Here is a 20566-nt window from a genome sequence, read left to right on the forward strand (position 1 = left end):
CATTACTTAACATAAATAATTAAATTAAAAAATAGGTTTTAAAACTTGAAGAATTTAATTTTACTTCATACTTTATAAATTGATTCTTATAAACAACTTTATTGATTAAAAATTTATTGAGGTTTTGAAAAGAGTTCATTTTGATCCCTACCCTAAGTACAAAATAAAGTCAACAAAAAGTTGTTTTGTTAATAAATTCACCATTTGATAAATTAGACGATTTCAAATGCTTCTGGGACCAATAGCGGACCGCCAGTTGAACTATCATTTGAATTATTGATTGGCAGGTTATAAACTACCCGGTGAACGCGGGCGGGGCGGGCGGGGCGGGCGGCGCCGGGCCGCCGACGTCGCCGCTGGCGTCGTCGGGCGGGGACTCGCGCGCCGGCTCGCCGCGCCGGCGCCGCGCGAGCCGCGAGCGCTCGCCGCCGCCGCTGGCCGCCGCCATGCCGCCGCCGCCGCCGCCGCCCGACCACCAGCTCCCGCATCTCACCGCTAACTTTGACAATCTCGCCGTTAATGAGGTTATTATAATATTACGATCTTTATTTTGATGTGATTGCATTTTCTGTTGTTGAGTCTTTAAAGAAAAAAAACAAAAACAAAATAAAATTTACTTAAGTATAAAACATTATTATAATTTACCTAAGTATAAACCACAAAAGTAGCTTGACTTTCAAAGCTCCATAGCAGACATTCCTTTTTTATGTTCCCGAACTTTTGTGCTTACGCGCTTTCAATGCCAATGTAAAGCTCATTACACAAACTCATTTAATTCTCAGGTACGACACACAATGGACGACAGGTTACGCGAAATAAGCGCAATGCAGCAACAGTACCGGTCGCTGGAGAAGCTGAACGGCGTACGGAGACGGGCGGGCGCGTACCTGCCGGCGCGCTCGTCGTCGGACTCGGGCTCCAGCGCCGCGTCCAGCCCGCCCGGCACGCCGGCGCCGGCGCCGCGCCGCGCTCCGCCGCCCGTGCCCTACCTGTACCCGCGCCAGTACGGCTACCCGCCGCCGCCGCCCGCCTACCGCCCGCCGCCGCCGCCCTTCGCCAACGGCGAGCCGCCGCCCTACCCCGCGCCGCAGCCCTACGGCGCCTTCGTGCCCGTGCTGTACGCGCCGCCCAAGCTGTCCTGCTGGAACTGCGGCGCGGCCGGCCACGCGGGCCACGAGTGCAAGGAGCCCAGCATGGAGGAGATCACGCGCGCGGGCGGCTACCAGCTCGACTTCGGCGCGCCGCCGGAGCCCGCCGACAAGTAGCCCCGCCGCCGCCGCGGCCGACAGTGACTTACCAAAGTGTCAGGGTAGCGGACGTTCGCGATCCACCGCCGTTCTCGCGCCGTCCGGCCGGCGGCCGGGTGTGCTGTGCGTTCTTGCGTACTAACATTCCCGCGTCGATGGACGTCCGGTCGTTACGCGTGGGGATTTGAGAACGGTCATTAGATATGAATAATGTTTAAGAGTAATTGCACTTTTGATTTATCCGTCTTGAGCGGACCGAATCGATTTGGAAAAAAATCTTTAGTTTATCAGATCAAACTACAGACTGCATAATATTTCTGTATCTATAGGCATTTTGATCTGTAACTGATGTGCTATTCCTGTATTTATAAGAATGTGTGATTGTGCCCATTGGTGAAGATGGGTATTGATAATTGAGATTATGCTGATAATTTTGCGTCCACCTAATTACAGATAGTCTTTTTTCATTTCGTCTTTATCCATGGGACCATTTTCGTTAATGGATTGCCTGTACATATTTTCTTTGCTCAGTGAACTAAAAGTTTTAGGTTAGTGACAAAAATGTAAGTATAATGTTTTTTAGACAGCTAGGAGGCAGAGATACTTTGCAATCGTTTTTCACAACCAGTTTTGCACATTATAACCAGTCCAAATTGAAAGTGCAATTATGAATAGACATCATTTTTATATTTGATATTCCGTATATTAGATATATTGGATACAAAAATGACAGCAGCATCTATCTAGTTGTACAGTCTATTTTTTTTTGCTATGTTAACCCAAAACAATGCAAAATTAATGTCTCGTAATAAACTTTATTTCAACTCCAAAAAATCCAATCAAATTGGATTATAAAAGAAAAAAAACTGCTTACGTAAAAGTAGAAAATTTGTTTGCATTGTATTGCGTGTGCCATATTGAATGAATTCTGTTAAAAAAGACTGTGTTCTACACATAAACATACCCCGTGAAAAAATCTCACAACTAGCATTTATGTTGATCGGTAGCTTATAATCTACATTAAAGTAGAAAACAAACATCCGTCAGATCCCCAACGATCTCAATCTATAGCCGATCGTTGGCTAATTAACTAACAATACCTACCTAAACCTAAATTTGAAAAAGACTGGAAATTATAATCATTTCATATTTTGAATTGTGTAAATGTTCCATTGAAATAATTACCTAACCGTCGTGACATTTTAGTATGTACATCACTATTAGTACAAGTCTACATTTTATAAGCAGTTTTAAGATGTGGATAATGTGTTTCATATACTTTGTGTCAATCGGTAAACGGTGCATTCACATAGATGAAGAAGTTGTTATGATTTGTTTACTCTTTGTATAACTCCCCAAGACCATTTTAATTATTTTACTCGAGACTATATGAATGTAATACAGACAAAAACAAACATTGATTATGGTTTAGAATCTTGCTTCATATTACACAACGTACATTCAAATGTACAGTCAACTGTAAAAATATGGGTGTACCCAACTTATTCAAAAATATGTCCCATAGTTCTTAATTCGCTGACATAAGAACTATGGGACATATTTTTGAAATGATTTGTGCACCCATATTTTTACAGTTGACTGTACATTCAGAAATCAGGAGTAACCATTAATTATTATATTATTCATCAAAGTTTTAAGGAATTAGCATTTTTTTTAAGTTACGAAATTTGTAAATTTGCTTTCGTATATTTGTAAAACAAACCAACATTTCGAAATATATATTTTTCTTTAACTATTAGGTAGGGTTCTAAGATATTATTATTATTATTATTGATATAAAAATGTGTTGTGTTGTTATCTAAATATTTGCTGCTGCCTTTAATACAATTTCTGGTATAAAATCGTACAAAACACATAAATCCAAATCAAAAATTAGAAAGGACTTCACAGCTAAGGTTTTTCGAAATTATTTAATTAGTGCCCAACTACCAACAAGTTCTTTCTAATGTAAAAAAAAAGGATAACAAAAAAAGCCTTTTTGGGGTACCTATGCAATAAAAGTGAATATAACTTAACTTTCTTGTTACTTTAAGTAACGTTCGTTTTTAATTTTCTGCTTGTCTCAGTATAATCCAGTCCATTAAAGTAAAAAGTTGTATTTATAGAATTAGATTTGTCTAAGGTCCTCGTTATGTATCCGAGTACCTTCCTACGACTTGTTGCGATTATAGATATAGGACCAGATTTGCAGTGAATTAAAAACGCGTGTAAATATACGTTGTACATGAATTTCCATAGAATTAAATACCTACTATATGTTGGAAAACCAATAAATAAATAAAAAAAAGCAAAAAATAGAAATCATGAAAATTTTGTTAGTGACATGACGGTATACAAAGCGCGAACGGCTGACATTTTGATAGAGTAGTTTTTTTTGTTAATTTTATGTCAATTGTCTTGTGACATTCATATTGTCGTGAGTGTTTTGATACAAAATGTTAAAATCAAAGAATAGAAAAATAAAGCGGACCTAAATGGTATATTCAATGGTAAATTTGGAGGACGAAACATGTATTGAATGGTTTTCTTTGACCCAAGACTGATTTTTAATAATAGCGATTGATTCGGCTTTCGATATTATGAATTTGTCTATTTTGATAAAAGAATAGACTCGTACAAAAGTTGGTTTCCAAACTGTTGTTAATTACTAAGAAATGTTGTAATGTGATGTAATTAAATGAAAATATAGCACTCATCGTTGAAATATTCAGAGTCTCGTGACGCACTTCATCATTGTGAACTTTTGCTATATTACGCGCCACCCACGATCAGTTTTAACTGAATTTTTTAACAGTAGGTAAATTGTTACTACTATAATTGATCACTAAATGTCACCCTAGAAAAAAACTGATAGTGTGTGTTTCAAAAATAAATATGATGATGATGATGATGTGTGTGCTACCCACAATTGGTTTGAAACGAGAGTGAACATTTATGAGTAATTAAAACTTTCAGTTAAAACTGTTCCTTAAAATCGTCATCGCTTACACGGGTACATTTTTGGTAGTTCTATAGAACGCATGTAGGTACGAGTTTAACTCTGTTGCTTAAGGAATTTACTGTTTCATAGAACGAATAGGAAGTACCTACCCCTTTTCTGTACAACTTTGATTAAACCATTTTGAGTCTATTGAACAAGGGATTATTTTGATCAAGCTCATCATTGCAATGCTCTTTTAAAATTAATGTGTATACCTAATAGTCATTGTAAATAGTTACAAATATTTAAGAGAGTGCACGCTAACTTTGACGTGAACGTATTTTGTAAATAATTCAGTTTATATAATTAGTTAATATTTAGAGATTGAGTATATTTGTAAATTACCTTGTAATATGAGTGTCCCTATAGGAATAATATTTGAGTGTTTCTGTACGATCACTGTCACAAATCGCAATTTTGCATTTTAAAAATTCCCGTTTATATCAATAGTTCAAATTAGAAGGGTTGTATTTAACGGCGTAAATTATAATAACCAGCGTTTTTGGAACGTTTCGGATGCGTGTCACAGTTGGGGGGAGGACCGGTGCTGGCTGTGGCCGAGCCGTTAGTGACTTACCCAAGTACAAGTAATCTTCGAATAACATCCTTTCCAGTCCAAAGTTCTGCTCACGGCGAGAAATGAATTTTCTTTGAGTTTTCAAATGTTTGCTTATAAAGGCAACGAATTTTATGAAATATATTCAATGCAGTATCATATTTTATAAGTCTACATATCACCTAGTAAGTGTATCCTGTAGTGGATATTAATGAATCGTCTCGTTAAAAAGTGGTATCATATACGGTTAATCTCGTTTTTATAGCTAACAATAACTAAATTATGAGAATGCGAGTCATCATAGCAAGTTTACAGAATATTCATTTGTTGCCACGAGCTTATCCATCGATGCCATAGGAGTATGTACTTGTAAGTGAAGCATGGGACAATTATTATAAAAACTAGGTACATATTATTTTGATAGCATCCCTTATAAAGGTTGTATGTCCACATAAAGTAACTATTGTCTTATTTATATTAATTTTATCATGATATTTAAAAAAGTTGGAATTTAGAGTAAACATAAGAAAAATAACTTAATAATAGTAGGTATTCTATTTTGTACTATGCCTAATATTAGCGCAGTTCCGCGTGAATACATACAAACTGCATATCATCTCAATACGATTGAACTCAGTGACTTTCGACTTTTTAGAGATAACTCTGGACATAAAGGAAATTCGCTGGCGAACTGTCAAGTGTTCGAAATGCTTTTACTCCTTCAATGTCTATGACTGCGCTTGTGCATGTCGATTAATGTTCGCTACATAAAATTACGGGATACCGCATTGACATACAATGGCCCAATAACTAAAATTTGAAGTGGACATATATTATATGCTCAAAGTCGATGACTGCACCTGTTTTCGCGCTTCCTCTAATCACCAACTTTTCGCCAGTTGTAGGTATAATTATTCCAATGCTTATGGCAATCATTTCTGTCAATCTAGAGACTCGATTCATGTAAGCGCTTTACTACTGCAAATTTAAAGTTGGTTGCTATGCAGTTTTATTTTGTACTAGTAGAAGTATGAAAATATTTTTTTACTTTGTACAGAATGTTATAAATGTGATAAAATAATTTTTGACATAATTAGAAAATGTGATTTAGTAAGGTGTGTAGATTATTATAACGGATGTAAAAGAACTCGCTTTACTAAATTTATTGTACCGACTACCTACAGCTAAACGTTGTTTTCCCACATTTTATATTTGGGTACTTATTATTCTAAGCTGTAATACTAATAAAAATAAATATATTTTCAGGAATAACAATGTTTCGGCCCAGTATTGTATGTCCTAATTCCCCACCAATGCTGTGAACCATTCGCTTCCTGAGAAATAAACAACCAAAATATGGGTTTTCGTTTTTATTTTCCATGTTTCTGTACCTATTGGACACATCGGCGCGATTCGGGAAATGAATTAGAGATTCACTAGATATGAAATACGTGACGTTATGGCGGTTGGCGCTTACGCTATTATTAACGCCGCTCCAATATTGCGGCCGCCAAAGGTTTGTGACGTTCCACGGAAAAGGCCGCCTTTTGCCCTGGAACGTCACATATCTTTACTATTTCATGTCTAGTGAATCTCGTAATTCATTTCCCGAATCGCGCCGTTTGTTTTTAAGAGTCATTGAGTATATTAGCTTTAATCGTATAGGTACAGTCAACGGTAAAAATATGGGTGTAGACTACTTACTCAAAAATATGTCCCATAGTTCTTAATTCACTGACAAGAGTTATGGGACATATTTTTGAGATGATTTGTACACCCATATTTTTACCGTTGACTGTACCTACATAAAGCCTCACCATAGATAGAGCACTAAACATCCTTAAAATGGGGATAACCTTGCCACATGGCTAAAGTCGAAAGGTACGTAACATTTTCAAGTGCCCGATTGCAATCTACATTGTGCATGTCGAAAAAGGTGGAAAAAATTCTCAGATAATTTCATAAGAAACAAAGTAAGCTTTCATTTTGGAAATGGAAAATTTCGATTCCTATACAATCATGAGAAGTTTCCAAAATCTTATCAAGTGAACCTTTTGCAATTTTGGAGACTTTCTGACGGCACATCAATATTCAAATAAAATTCATTATCCCTTTTTAGGGTTCCGTACCCAAAGGGTAAAAACGGGAACCTATTACCAAAAAGAATAGATAGTATAGAGGGGTCCTGTCATTGTAAATTTTGTAGTCACTGTAAATTTACTGCCATCTATCGACACACGACTAAAACTCAAAATGAAAACGTATAAAGTTATCAAAAAATGTATATATATGGATAAATGACTTTATTATTTTTATATCATTTTGATCCCTGTTCATTCACTGATATCTATGTGTTAAAATTGTTAAATATGAAACGGTGTCGTCACGCCATCTAGCCGAAGATAGGCTAAAGGTGTGTGTGCCATCTATTCGAGAATGACTTTTGCTTGAATTCGAAGGCACGTTTTTTCCTTAGACTTTATTCGTCTTATACGAAGTTACATATGTCTTTGCTATTACCAAAGACATATAATATGTAACTTCGTATAAGACGAATAAAGTTTAAGGAAAAAACGTGCCTCAGATTTCAAGTAAAAGTCATTCTCGAATAGATGGCGCACACACCTTTAGCCTATCCTCGGCTAGATGGCGTGACGACACCGTTTCATATTTAACAATTTTAACACATAGATATCAGTGAATGAACATGGATCAAAATGATATAAAAATAACAAAATAATTTTATCCATATATATACATTTTTTGATAACTTTATACGTTTTCATTTTGAGTTTTAGTCGTGTGTCGATAGATGGCAGTAAATTTACAGTGACTACAAAATTTACAATGACAGGACCCCTCTATACTATCTATTCTTTTTGCTATTACTAAGACTCCGCTGTGCGTCTGTCCGTCCGTCTGTCTGTCACCAGGCTGTATCTCATGAACCGTGATAGCTAGGCAGTTGAAATTTTCACAGATGATGTATTTCTGTTACCGCTATAACAACAACAAATACTAAAAAGTACGGAACCCTCGGTGGGCGAGTCCGATTCGCACTTGTCCGGTTTTTTCAGGCATAGTACGATTTATCGACCACATACGCGATATGCGCCAATCACGGAAGAAAGAATGAGCGCGCCGCGCTCTGACGCGCCAATAGAATTATTACGCGAAACTCTGCGTAGGGGGCGCCACTACCACACTCCATCACAATCTGGGGGTCTACCGCGAATTAAACATGAAAATCGAAATATCGTTATCTAACCTCTATCAGTCTTGCATATTCAAGCGATAAAGAGGCAGATAACTAAATTTCGATTTTCGCGTTTCCCGGTAGGCCCTTTGTAAACAAACCGCCTTGGTGCATCAATGTCATATTTTATTGTCTATAAAAACTTGTCAAAAAACAGTTTAAGGCACAGTGTGTACAAGTTACTCTATGGTTTAGGTACTCGAGGCGCTTAGTGCTGCACTCTGGCGGTAGAACATACCCCCTATTAGATTGCACTTTCGGGAAATATATGAGACGCCTTCAATTAATGAATCATCAAGACGGATTAATTGGAAAACCTGACGGTCTAGCATGAGTTGAGTTCTCGCGCGCGACTCCAGATACATCAAGCGCGACTTAATGGACTCGCGCGCGAGAACGCAACTTATGCTAGACCGCCTGGTGTAGGTTTTGTATTTAGATTTGGAGAAACCTCGTACATAGATTGGTGCGGCCTGGGAAATGGTTAAAGAAGCCAATTAATTCTAATTGTATCTGGTACTTTTAGAATACCATCTAGTGAAACTTTTGTACTCGATCACAAGTTGCTTCTCGTTCCTTGATTCTAGGCATAGAATAAAGAAGTAACGAAGAAAAGTAACTCAGTACATTGCTACACGGCTTACGTAAATCGCGTTATCTTCGCCGGTACCTCGAATGTCTTCGCGTTATTTTTAGATGGCGTTGTTATCAATAAATAATAGTGACATCTAGTGAGGTAGCAATGAATTACACCGTCAAGTAACCATATCTAAGAATTGATTTAATATTTTGACGCCTGCGCCACTTCAGTTTTGGTCGAGAGGTTTGAGTATTTGACTTGCAATTCTGAGTACTCGGGTTCGAGACCCAGCTCCGGTGGCACTTTTTTATTTTATTTTACATTATCCGAAAAATTTTAATCACAATTTTTTTTTAATGTATCATACAATTCATGAAGTAAACATTGTTACATCCATAAATGTCCCTGAAGAGACCCCTACATATTAAAAATTATAAAAAAATCAAAAACATCCTATAGGTATATGTAAAAAACATAATTAATAAAAATATCTTTATATTTAACGCCATGTATTCATAATGTAAGAGCGTTTGTTCTACAGTGTAATGTATAGTGGGAGATACCATGGTATCTGCCACTATACATTACATTTTGTATCTCAATGAGATACAAAAGATATACCTACCTACAATACTCAAAAGTATGTTTTCCCGAAATGAAAGCAATAATAATCTTATGTTAATTTGTGCTCATATATCATATTAAAACAAGAAGTCCTTGGACCTAGAACATACTTACCGATAGGTATGTAATATGTTTCTCTCAAATAGTTAATATTAGTTGTTCCTGATTTATAGATTTTTCTTAGTGATGCAACGAATAATACTTATTACAAATAGAATCTAGATATTAACCTATCATTGAGATATGTTGAGATACAAACTTAAAATTGCAGTTGTCCCCTGGACACCAACCTCATTTTCCTTCACTTTAGTTTCGAAAAAAACTCCCTTACTTTAGTTGGGTTTTGTATGAAATATTTGACACAACCAAACTTATGTTTTGAATGCGTTGACTTAAAATTTAAACTCCCCTCTTGGGGACGTCAGAAACTAGAATACCTACTCGTAACGCTATGGCTTTTCATGTAAAACTTTATTTAGGCTTATTCTGTTTATTTCATATTTTTACAGCCTACGCCAACACACTTACAAGAAATTAAAATTTTAAATTACAAAGAATACTTTTTAAACTACAAACACAACCCCCTTATCAGTAAATAAACGCATACATTTTTAAAATTTGCTGCCTTTTTCTATTGACAATGTTGGTGTACCAGAGTATAAATGTGGCTTTCCATCAGAGAAGGGTCCTTATGGTTATGTACAATAAGGACCTTTTTATCAGAATTTCAGTTGGAATTTCAGATGGAAAAGACCTTATTGTGCTTGAACCATAAGGACCCTTCTGTGATGGAAAGCCACATATTACAAATTATAGTTACAGCAAATAGGATCCTGTTGTCAACTGTCATTGAACACAGAACACAGTTGTGGCAATTCAGCAAATATAATGAAGGTGGGTAGACAAAAATAAAGCATGGATTGAAATAAGGATAAAATTTATTAATGGGTATTAATAACTAATTAAAAATTTTTCATTGCATCAATCTGCATCCATTGAAGCAGGAATTGACAATTTCATGTTTCTCCTCTTATTCCATATAAATTATATTTTGTCACTTAATTTTTTCAGATATAATACATTGTTGTTGTTGATTGTTCAACGGCAACCCGTAGATGTGTAGGGCCTCCACAACATCCTTCCACGCTTTTCTGTCTTGAGCATCCATCTTGGCCTCGTTCCAGCTCAGTCAGATATAATACATTGACCAGTAGTAACTCTATCCATTGGTTAGCAGGCGTACGATGTTTAACGACCCGATTTTGTTTCCCCTTCTAAATTTAAAAAATATTTCCAATTGTTCGCTTTTCGGGTGATAGGAGCTAGAATGGGAGCACCTGAAATCAAAAAAATAATTTGTTGCATACAAAAATATTTTAAAGATACAATTCTGACCAGGGACCGAATACCAGTATATTTTTCATACAAATTAACGGGTGTTCAATTTCGGTATCACGGTTGTTTATGTATATTTTTGATTCCTGATTCTATTCACTATATTTTTGCATTTAATTTAGCTATCTTATCAATCACTATCCTTACCTAAATACTAATCTAAAATAAAAAAAAAATACTGTGAATGCTATGTGATATTTTATTATTAGTTATACCGGATACCGGTAACGGTCCCTAATTTTTACTACATTTTTGCAAGGAAAGCAAGCATTCATCATAAAAATCATTATGTTTTCAAAATAAAGTCCGTAACTTGAGTGTTTAGAACTACATCTGTATTTTCTAAAAATTGTTACTTTTCAAAAAAAAATAAAACAACCTTACATTAAGACCTTTCTGTTGGTAAAACTAGATTATATTAACAACTTACATAGATTCAGTAAAATGTTACTGAGGATTATCTTACATGGTTTGAAATTAAGAACTGGAAAACTTATAGTTACAGAATAATTATACTCTTATTTTACTAATAACTGAGCAACCAATAGATTACATAACCAATAAATTCCGTTCACTAAAGTAAAACCAGCCATGAGTGATTTGCTTCATTATTTTCGACAGTAAATAATGTCAAAGCACCACTCAAATTTACATAGGTACCTAACCGTGTTCACGGTCGTTAGTTCGGGATTGACAAGAGGTTAAAATAAAAAGTTATATGTATAGAGCGTTGAATATGTTAAAATGTTTCAGTAGTTTACATTAAATAACCTTTAATAAACTTACCTGATGCATATTATTAATCCATTGCAGGCAATATTCATCACTGATTGGCAAACACCCTCTCCTCAGGTTTGTTTGACCTGCTTTAGTTTAATTCTGATGGTACTTCAGGAATCCACAGGAATTCAGTACCTATTGTGAACTACATTTCGAATAATATCAAATACCGAACCGAACTAAATTTAACACATGAAATAAAAAAAAATCATAATGATGTTATAAACATAAACAGACGCTACGCGGTAGGCGGCCGTCGACGCCATGGTCCCGAGGGCCTATCGCGACCCACGTACGACATGTTGCCTCCCTGTCACACTTAAGTACGAATTTACAGCGACAGAGAGGCAACACGTCGAACGTGGTTCGCGGTAGGCCCTCTGACAGTTTATTTTTAGTGTTGCCATTGATTTTTTTAGTCTCCCTAAATATATCTGTCATGTCATTATTGTTTCTGCTTCTTAATTGCACATGTTAATGGATCAAATAAAAATAATATGTCCAAAAATACTTTTTAAATATAAATCTACTATAATGTTTGAATTTTAAAATACATGCCTAAAATTTCCAGTCGTTTTTTAAGAAGCAGCATTATAACAACACCCCGAAGTAGGGTACTGAGGGGCTACCGCGAAAACCGAAATTCGCAAATTGCGGGGATCTTACTCTTTTACTCCAATGAAGGCGCAATTAGAGTGACAAAGAAAAATGCCCGCAATTGACGATTTTCGGTATTGGCGGTAGCCCTACTGTTTTAATAGAATTACAACCCGTACTTGGTACAGTTTCTATTTACGCAGTTGGCTCCCTAGTGAACATAATTTGTAATTTAAATACATGCGTCCATTCTAGCAACAGCCTAAAAACTAAGTATATTTTTTGTAGAACATTTTATTAGAAATACAATAATACGTTGTTGTTATTTATATTAGCTAAGATATACTTAATTTATTTTACCGTGGTCATAATAAGAATTTGAAACGGAACGTTATGCGAACACAATCTTGATAATAAATTTGTGTGTATCTGTAATTCTGAACCACGCGGCGTTGCCAAATCGCAATGACCGCCAAACCACTGACTAGACAACGTCGCATCCTGTCGTTGCATTGTGTACCTACTCATTATTCGAGTTAGTGTAGTGTCAGGTTGCCATTTCAATGAACCAAAAAATAAATAAAAATATTCCTTTAGTCTAGTTCATGTTCTAGTCTAGTTTTGTATAATTAATGAGTAGAGCTATGGAGTGTAATGGTTGATTTATATAACTAAAATTCTTCAATTATGCAGAGTCTATGCGAAAACCCTACGACTCTTCTCCTTCCACACAGGCTCTAGTACCTAATGAAATGTTCAAATAGACTTTCCAGATTTGAAATTTGTAATGTAGGCAACATAAGCTGAGAAATTTAAACAATCCCATCCACATAAAATTAATTGTCGCCGTTGTGATTTTCAACCGTAGATGAACGGTGTCAAGTCATTTATTGTATGTTGTATGTGTTTTGGAAACTGTAAAAAAGAAGTTTGAAGTATAAAAATGTAGTTTTTTAGCAATATTTATTTTTAATCGGAATCCGTGCTTGTATATAAATTTTAGGTTTCTCTTTTTTTTCGTCAATATGGCAACTTTGTTTAGCATACTCTGGCACGCACTGGTGTGCACCTTGCGCACGCGCCATCTACCGGAATACGACGTTCGTTATTTAGTCATTTAACTTACAAAAAAAGGTTCCATCAATTCAAGCTGATTCAAGTAGCCGACTGGTAAAAATTGCCTTAAATGATTTTCCAATTTTAGGTGTTATAAAGTGATAATTTTGTACGATTAAGTTTCATATTTATAAATATTACGAATTGGGTTATTTAAGTGAAACAATGTGACGAATTCATCAATATTATTTTTCATGAGTGTATAGTAATGCCATCTATGCTTTGATTAGTCAAACATGTGAGTGTGACTATGGAGTTACTTCTCTTTCTTTACTTATTACTTTATGATTCTAGGTAACAGAAGTACTTACTACTTCCGCATAATATCGAGGGAGGGCGCTGTTATCATGGTCACCGTTATGTTGTAATCAAAGTGGAGATTCCGGATGATTGTGATTCTTGTGTGATTCAGGAGACGTGATGAAGTTTTTAAAGGGAAACTTAATCAATTTGGTATCAAAGTATCTTTAAGAAACTCCGAATCCAATACTGATAATTAACTGATACCTACCTACTTTTGAAAAACATATTTAAGCTTGGATTATTATGGGTTTATTTTCTGATATAGAACCCTCTCCTTATTGGAAGTTAGTTAAAAATATTTTTTCACAACACCAGCTTGTAATAAAGCTCTCTTATTAAACTTCAGAAACTGTAAAAAAGTAGCATCCACAAAAGTGACGAAGTAGGTAATCTGATGCAAATTTCGAGTTGTTTTACTTGTTTTCTCATGTTGGCTGGTAGAATTACATTACATTTACCTACTTACTTGAGTGATAATTTTGAATGATAGATATTTAATATCGTTGATTTGTAATGTTTTACAGTTAGTATTTTCCTCAAGTTGGTGTGGTGAACAATTTTATATTATGTATTTAACCTTCGTGCCTCGAAACCCTCGCAGCGCTCAAGATTGCACTTTTCGAACCACTCGACACGCTAGTGAGAATTATATTTTCAAAGCAATGGAATAAAAATTAAAATTCGCCCTATGGTCATATTTTCCGTCGCAAATTTCGCGCGGCGCGCCATATCTTTTTGTTCCTTTCTAATTTACTGTTGGCTTTGCGCCCCTCTTAATTGAGTAGTCTAGGCACAGAATAACTAATAGTACTACCGTACAGAAAATTCACTCCTTCACAAAAGTCAGATTTAGGTATAAAATTATACCTATACTCGCCGCCTGCAACAAAATTGAAACTTATAACCGCGCACGAACGGCGCGAGCGCCATTGACACGACTATCGTGCGGTCGAGCGGCGCGCCGGCCAAATGTACCTAAACTGCGTAGTGACACCCCCTGGTCAAGTCCAAAACTCGTACCTGTTTTGACACGACACAAAGAAAAATCGTGTGTCCGAGTCAAAGAGTAAAGTAGTTTGAACAGCTCACTAATCAAATTAAACCATGCACAGATGTAGTGCATAATTATTTTCCATCGTATTTTCACGGAAACGACCGTGTCTTGCTATTTCAATCAGTCTCGGTATAAAAAGTAGCTGAGGTTGACTGAAGTAGCATGATAAATACGAACGTTTCCGAGAAACTACGATGGAAAACAATTGCACTACATCTGCATTTACTTATTATTAGTTATTATATATGACAGCGCAGTTAGCAGTTTCTGCGTTTTAGGAATTTCCCGGCAGAAGGTATTTATTTTTATAGTTATGCCAAAATATTCTCCTCGCAGCGAACTCTCTTTAGTTTCGGACAGATAGAAACTTTGCGTTTAAATCAAACTTGCTTTCAAGTTGCAGGGCACGTTCTTCGTAAAAGATGTCCCAAAGAATAATATTTGTTCACAGTTTTTCAGAAGGACTTTCAGATTTCGAACTATTTGCTGGTGATAACTTTGAATTTAGTTTTCTAAGATTCTATGTAGGGAGTAATACTTACCCATTTTATACTAAAAAAATGTTCACCAGCTCATGAAAATTTCATGAGAATGTTGCGTTATATTTAAATTAGGTATATCCACAAGACTGGGAAACTGGCAAAGTAGGTATGTAATTTCATGCAAATTTTGAGATTTTTCCTAATGTTGGCTCGATAAATCAATAGGTATCTACTTTTAAGTGATGGTTTTGATTATTAGATAGCGTTTATTTGGATTACTTACATTTGCATTTTTTACAGTTGGGTAATATTTCCTGAGCCGTGGCAAAATGCCGGGATAGCGCGAGAAAGAAGAAGAAGGTAATTATCTCATATTATTATTATATTACCTCGCGTTGGGGTGTGGTGAACATTTTCGTGTGTTTTACTTGGTAGCATAGTGTCTGTAATCCTCGTGTCTTAAACCCCTCGCAACGCTCAAGATTCCACTTTTCGAACCACTCGCTACTCTCGTGGTTCAATTTTGGCAAAGTTCGCTCGCTTGGGTATCAATATTATCACGCAAGGTTGTCCCTTGTTAAACAAATACCTACTTAATTATTTTTTATTAGAACGTACATAGGTACCTACTTATTACGTACGATACGAGTATGCAGTATACCTACATACTTTAGTAACTATAGTAAGCATTCAATGTAATCTAATGACGAATAAAATTTTAGTGCACAGACTATCTATCCATTAAAAAAAGGAAAGAACGACGATGCTGATATACCTAGCTGACTGTAGGTACCTACATGTATTATTAAATACCTATTTACACAAAGCCTCAGATGACCAAAACGTTTTTCCCACGAAAATCTAAAAATCAAACAAATGGCGCTTACGCCAAGTCAAATATTACCTAAATATGTAGTACCTATCTCTATCTATCTATCTATAGTATGAACCCATTAATTAAAAACAATGTTCAAAAAAGAATCTAATATTTAAAAAGTGGGCTTTCGTAAGGTAAGGGCCTTTATTTTTATAGTTATGCCATGGGTCAGGTACCTTACTTGCTTTGAAGTATGACCTATATCCACAAGTGGATATAAAACATTATCTTATTAGACTATTAGTTTTAAAAACCCGTTGTCATTAACACCACGTTTGCAGCTTAAGCCCCATGTTAGAAAAGAAAACAGAATAACGTAGGACGCTTGGGTACTTAAGCACTGGGCGACATGGCCGGGCAACGCTTGGCACGTTACAGGGATTTTCCGAAAGAATCCAAATTCAAAACACAAACGTACCGTACTCTTCCCTCCTTTCATTGACCACTGATGCGAGTAAGGGAAAGAGCGAGGGATGTTTCGAATTTCGAAATGGAAAGTAGCGAGGCCCGACCGCACGCGGCCTTCTTAACAGTAAATTTTAAAATTTAATTAAACTCTCGCGTGGTCGCAAGTGCTTGATAAACGCTTTCTACCCGCCTTTATTCATTATCCGAGAAAATTGTTGGTCTAGATTTAAAAGGGTGGACGTACTCTTCTGACGTAAATATAAAATAAAAGTTAATTGATCATTAAAAGTTTTCACGAGCCATTTTGTTCTAAAATTAGGTGCTTTGGTACAATCTGGTGATAAGTGAGCCACAGTGTACTTTAAAGTTACACATCCCACCTTTTAGACTCTTGCAAGACTAGTAAAGGATTAACCCACCATAGGTACCTACTCGTCTAGCCTACCACTAAATACCAAAAACGTAGCGCTCGCTACGCATTGATGTGAGGCAACTCGGGCAACATTAGTAGTTTGATAGTTTTAAGGTATTTATCTATGGGCCACTAGTTGCCTGAAATAAAGTTTTTCATTTCATTATTGTTCTAAGTTTCTAACTTTAAAACATACGTACTCCTGGCCTATTGTATTGCTTATAGGTATATTTCTATCTGAAAGGTTTTCACTTTTAGCAGAATTTGCAAATAATTTTCTACTGTATCAGCGTTCTATGTCAAAGTCGTTAATGTTTTAAACAATTTAAACATGTAGTTAAACACCATCCTACCTTTGAAGTAGACAGCATGACAGGTTCCTTACAGAAAATTTCCTTTTTGTTCTATGGAAAACTATAGAACTCTATAACTATAAGTAATTTGCAACGGTTTTACCTGTACAATTATAATTCGTTTTTTTTAGCATTAGAAATTACTTGAAAGAAGGTAAGCGATCTTGACATGTCTTTTAATAGAAAAACGCTTTTTAAAAATCAGTAACTATTACTTATGAAAGCAGAAGAATATAAATGATCGTATTAGATTCATAATTGTTACATATTTGCCGTAACTTATTTTTAAAATGTGTTTTTCAATTAAAAGACACATCAAGATTGTTTACCATAAGGTAAGAAAGAATTCTAATGCTAAAAAAAACGAACTATAGGTACCTATTGATTGAAATTGAAATAAATTAACTTTTCCCAATTTGGATAATATTAACTAGGTAACCTACTTGAGAATGGGCTTAGTTGATACAATTTTAGGAAGATTTCTTATGCAGGTTGTTCATAGTTTCTTCCTCAATAAATGTACAATATATTCAAAATTGTTTTCATCCTAGCTTAATCAAGTTTTCACGACGTTGAAGTTGTCACGTGACGCGGAAGCCAAAGTGGGTAAACATGGATCTGGGGCGCTAACACGCATATTGGGAAACTTACCATATGAAATGGCTTTAGTGGGTAGGTATACATACATATTGAGTTGGGCAACCAAGACGTATAAAGTATGTTAAATATATGTTAATAAGTGTTGCTGTTGCGACAAAATGTTGTATTTAATCGCGACAGTAATGCAGCACCTATGTAATAGTAGGTAAGTCTTGCCATCCGAATGTTACCTTAACAGCGCATCGACCGCCCGAGGCGAGCAAATATGATTTTGATATATTTGTCCGATATAAAACTGTTCCTATCATACTGATTTACTGAGAAACGCTTTTAGGCCATAGCTCATATAAGTATAACTACAGCTTATGCAAGTAAGCATGTATAGGTATTCCAATATTGAGTAACAATGTAACGCTCTAATTCATAAAAAGCACAGAACCCTATCTCCATTATTCGTGAAATCACATCAGACTATAAAATTTTATACGAGAGGGTTTAACGTAAGAAATATGAGGTAAAAGATGCAAGCTGGTCTTTTGCGAGGAAATAGATTCAGAGCTTCCTAAAACCACGTTTTGCGTGTTTTGCTCGTGTTTCCGTGGTAGGAGAGACGATGTTATACCTACTTTTTTAAATTCATTTTCATTTCTCAATGTTTAAAAATTGCTCATTATTTATCTATGAAGCGGCAATTTGCAAAAATAATTACATAGTTAAGCACCTGTAATTAGTCTAAAGTTAATTGATTCCATTGTGTTACCACAGTTAAGCCATTTCTATTGAAGTTAGATGCATGAAAGTGTGTTAGCGTATGCTATAGACTTATATGTGTACGAATTAAGTACAATACAATACAATTTCCATAGTTAATTTTCGTAACATAAATGAATCAATTAAGTTAAGACTAACATAGCTTCTTAACTGCGCTTAATTACGTACATTTTTTTTGCAATTTAACTGATGATATTTAACTCCCGATTAAATAAATGACGATCTTTTAAGTAGGCACCTATATCAATTATTCAGTAAAAGTACCTAGGTACGTAAATAAGTAAAGTACCTAGTGGGTAAGTAAAGTAGTAATTTAATAATAAGAAATACTTTGAGAGCAAAAATCAACGCGCACATTGTCGCAAACAATATTTTGGCCTCTGCTCAAAATGGATGTAGGGTTGGGTCCCGTGGTACTAAAGAGCTCCTCCTCATAGACATGACCATCTGCCAACAAATCCGGAGGAACAGGGGGGCCCTCTCAGCAGCCTGGATTGACTACAAGAAGGCCTATGATTCGGTGCCTCACTCATGGCTGGAGAGGGTCTTAGAGCTGTATAAAGTTGATACAGCTTTAAGAGCCTTTCTAAGCGCATGTATGAGGCAATGGACCACAGTCCTTCGTCAACCAGGAGGCGGGAATGAGAGCCCTGGCCCGCAGGATTTTATAAGGATTGAGCGAGGAATATTTCAGGGTGATAGCCTGAGTCCTCTGTGGTTCTGCCTAGCTCTGAATCCTCTCAGTACCTTGCTGAAGGATTTAGAACTAGGTTGCCGGCTTCGGAGAGGGGGTGAAGTCATTTCTCACCTTCTGTACATGGATGATCTCAAATTATTTGCACCAAATAGCCAAGACTTGGTGGAGCTACTGAAAACTACCGAAGTCTTCAGTAATGCCATCAACATGGAGTTTGGTGTCGATAAATGTGCGGTTATGCATGTACAGCGGGGGAAAGTTGTAAATTCAACAAATTTACAACTTTCTGAGACAATGTCTTTCAGATCCATCTCTGAATCAGAAACCTATAAATACCTTGGCATGTCACAGTCGTTGGGTATTGAGGAAGAAGGTATTAGACGGTCGGTGAAGGAGCGCTTTTTCAGTCGGCTCACAAAAGTCCTTAACAGTCTTTTGTCAGGAGGCAACAAAGTGCGCGCCTTCAACGCCTGGGTAATGCCCCTACTCACATACTCCTTTGGCATACTAAGGTGGACTCAGACCGAGCTGGACACCCTGGATCGGAGGGTCCGGTCACTGCTCACCACACATCGCATGCTACACCCACGCTCGTCAGTTATGAGATTGTACATCCCACGGAAGTGTGGAGGCCGAGGCTTCCTAAACGCCAAGGATCTCCACAACCGCGAGGTGTACAATCTCAGGAATTATTTCCTTAACAACGAGTGTGGGATGCATCGTGATGTGGTGGCAGTAGACAGGAACCTCACGCCGCTCTCCTTGGCAAACGAGAACTGGCGCAAACCTGTGGTACTAAGTACTGCGGATCGCAAGGCGGCATGGGAGAGTAAGGTGCTACACGGGCGGTTCTACAAGGCCCTCACGGGACCCGATGTGGACCTGCTCGCGTCGGTGAACTGGTTACGATTCGGGGACCTCTTCGGAGAAACCGAGGGTTTTGCCTGATGTGCAATTGCGGACGAAGTGATGATGACGAACAACTATCGGAAATATATCCTGAAGGACGGTACGGTCGACATTTGTCGGGCATGCCGCCGTCCCGGAGAGTCACTCAGGCATATTATCTCCGGTTGTTCTCATCTTGCTAACGGCGAGTACTTGCACAGACATAACCTCGTAGCCAGAATTATTCACCAGCAGCTTGCCCTCCTATACGGCCTTGTGGACCGCGAAGTGCCGTACTACAAGTACTCACCTGCGCCAGTTCTCGAAAATGGTCGTGCCACGCTCTATTGGGATCGATCTATCATCACTGACAGGACTATTGTAGCCAATAAGCCTGACATCGTGCTGATAGATCGATCGCAGCGCCGGACCGTGCTCGTCGACGTCACCATCCCCCATGATGAGAATCTCGTGAAGGCCGAGAAGGACAAGTCCAGCAAGTACCTAGACTTAGCCCACGAGATAACCGCTATGTGGGATGTTGACTCGACGATCATTGTTCCTATAGT

The 20566-nt window shown here is 37.0% G+C and overlaps 2 protein-coding genes across 2 annotated transcripts in view; one reads left to right on the forward strand and one right to left on the reverse strand.

The window, feature by feature from the left end:
* Window positions 1-10992, reverse strand: part of LOC134790660 (MPN domain-containing protein CG4751) — a 211404-nt gene extending 200412 nt beyond the window's left edge. The window contains exon 1 of the mRNA XM_063761537.1: window positions 10988-10992. The gene's annotated coding sequence lies outside the window, so the exon portion shown is untranslated. The remainder of the gene's footprint in view (window positions 1-10987) is intronic.
* Window positions 1-20566, forward strand: part of LOC134790671 (uncharacterized) — a 333743-nt gene that overhangs the window by 8139 nt on the left and 305038 nt on the right. The window contains exons 3-4 of the mRNA XM_063761565.1: window positions 288-524; window positions 783-2529. Of these exons, the coding sequence (XP_063617635.1) occupies window positions 288-524; window positions 783-1265 (720 nt within the window). The 3' untranslated portion in view covers window positions 1266-2529. The remainder of the gene's footprint in view (window positions 1-287; window positions 525-782; window positions 2530-20566) is intronic.

The sequence above is a fragment of the Cydia splendana genome, chromosome 5, assembly GCF_910591565.1.
Source record: "Cydia splendana chromosome 5, ilCydSple1.2, whole genome shotgun sequence".
In the NCBI taxonomy this organism is placed as follows: domain Eukaryota; kingdom Metazoa; phylum Arthropoda; class Insecta; order Lepidoptera; family Tortricidae; genus Cydia; species Cydia splendana.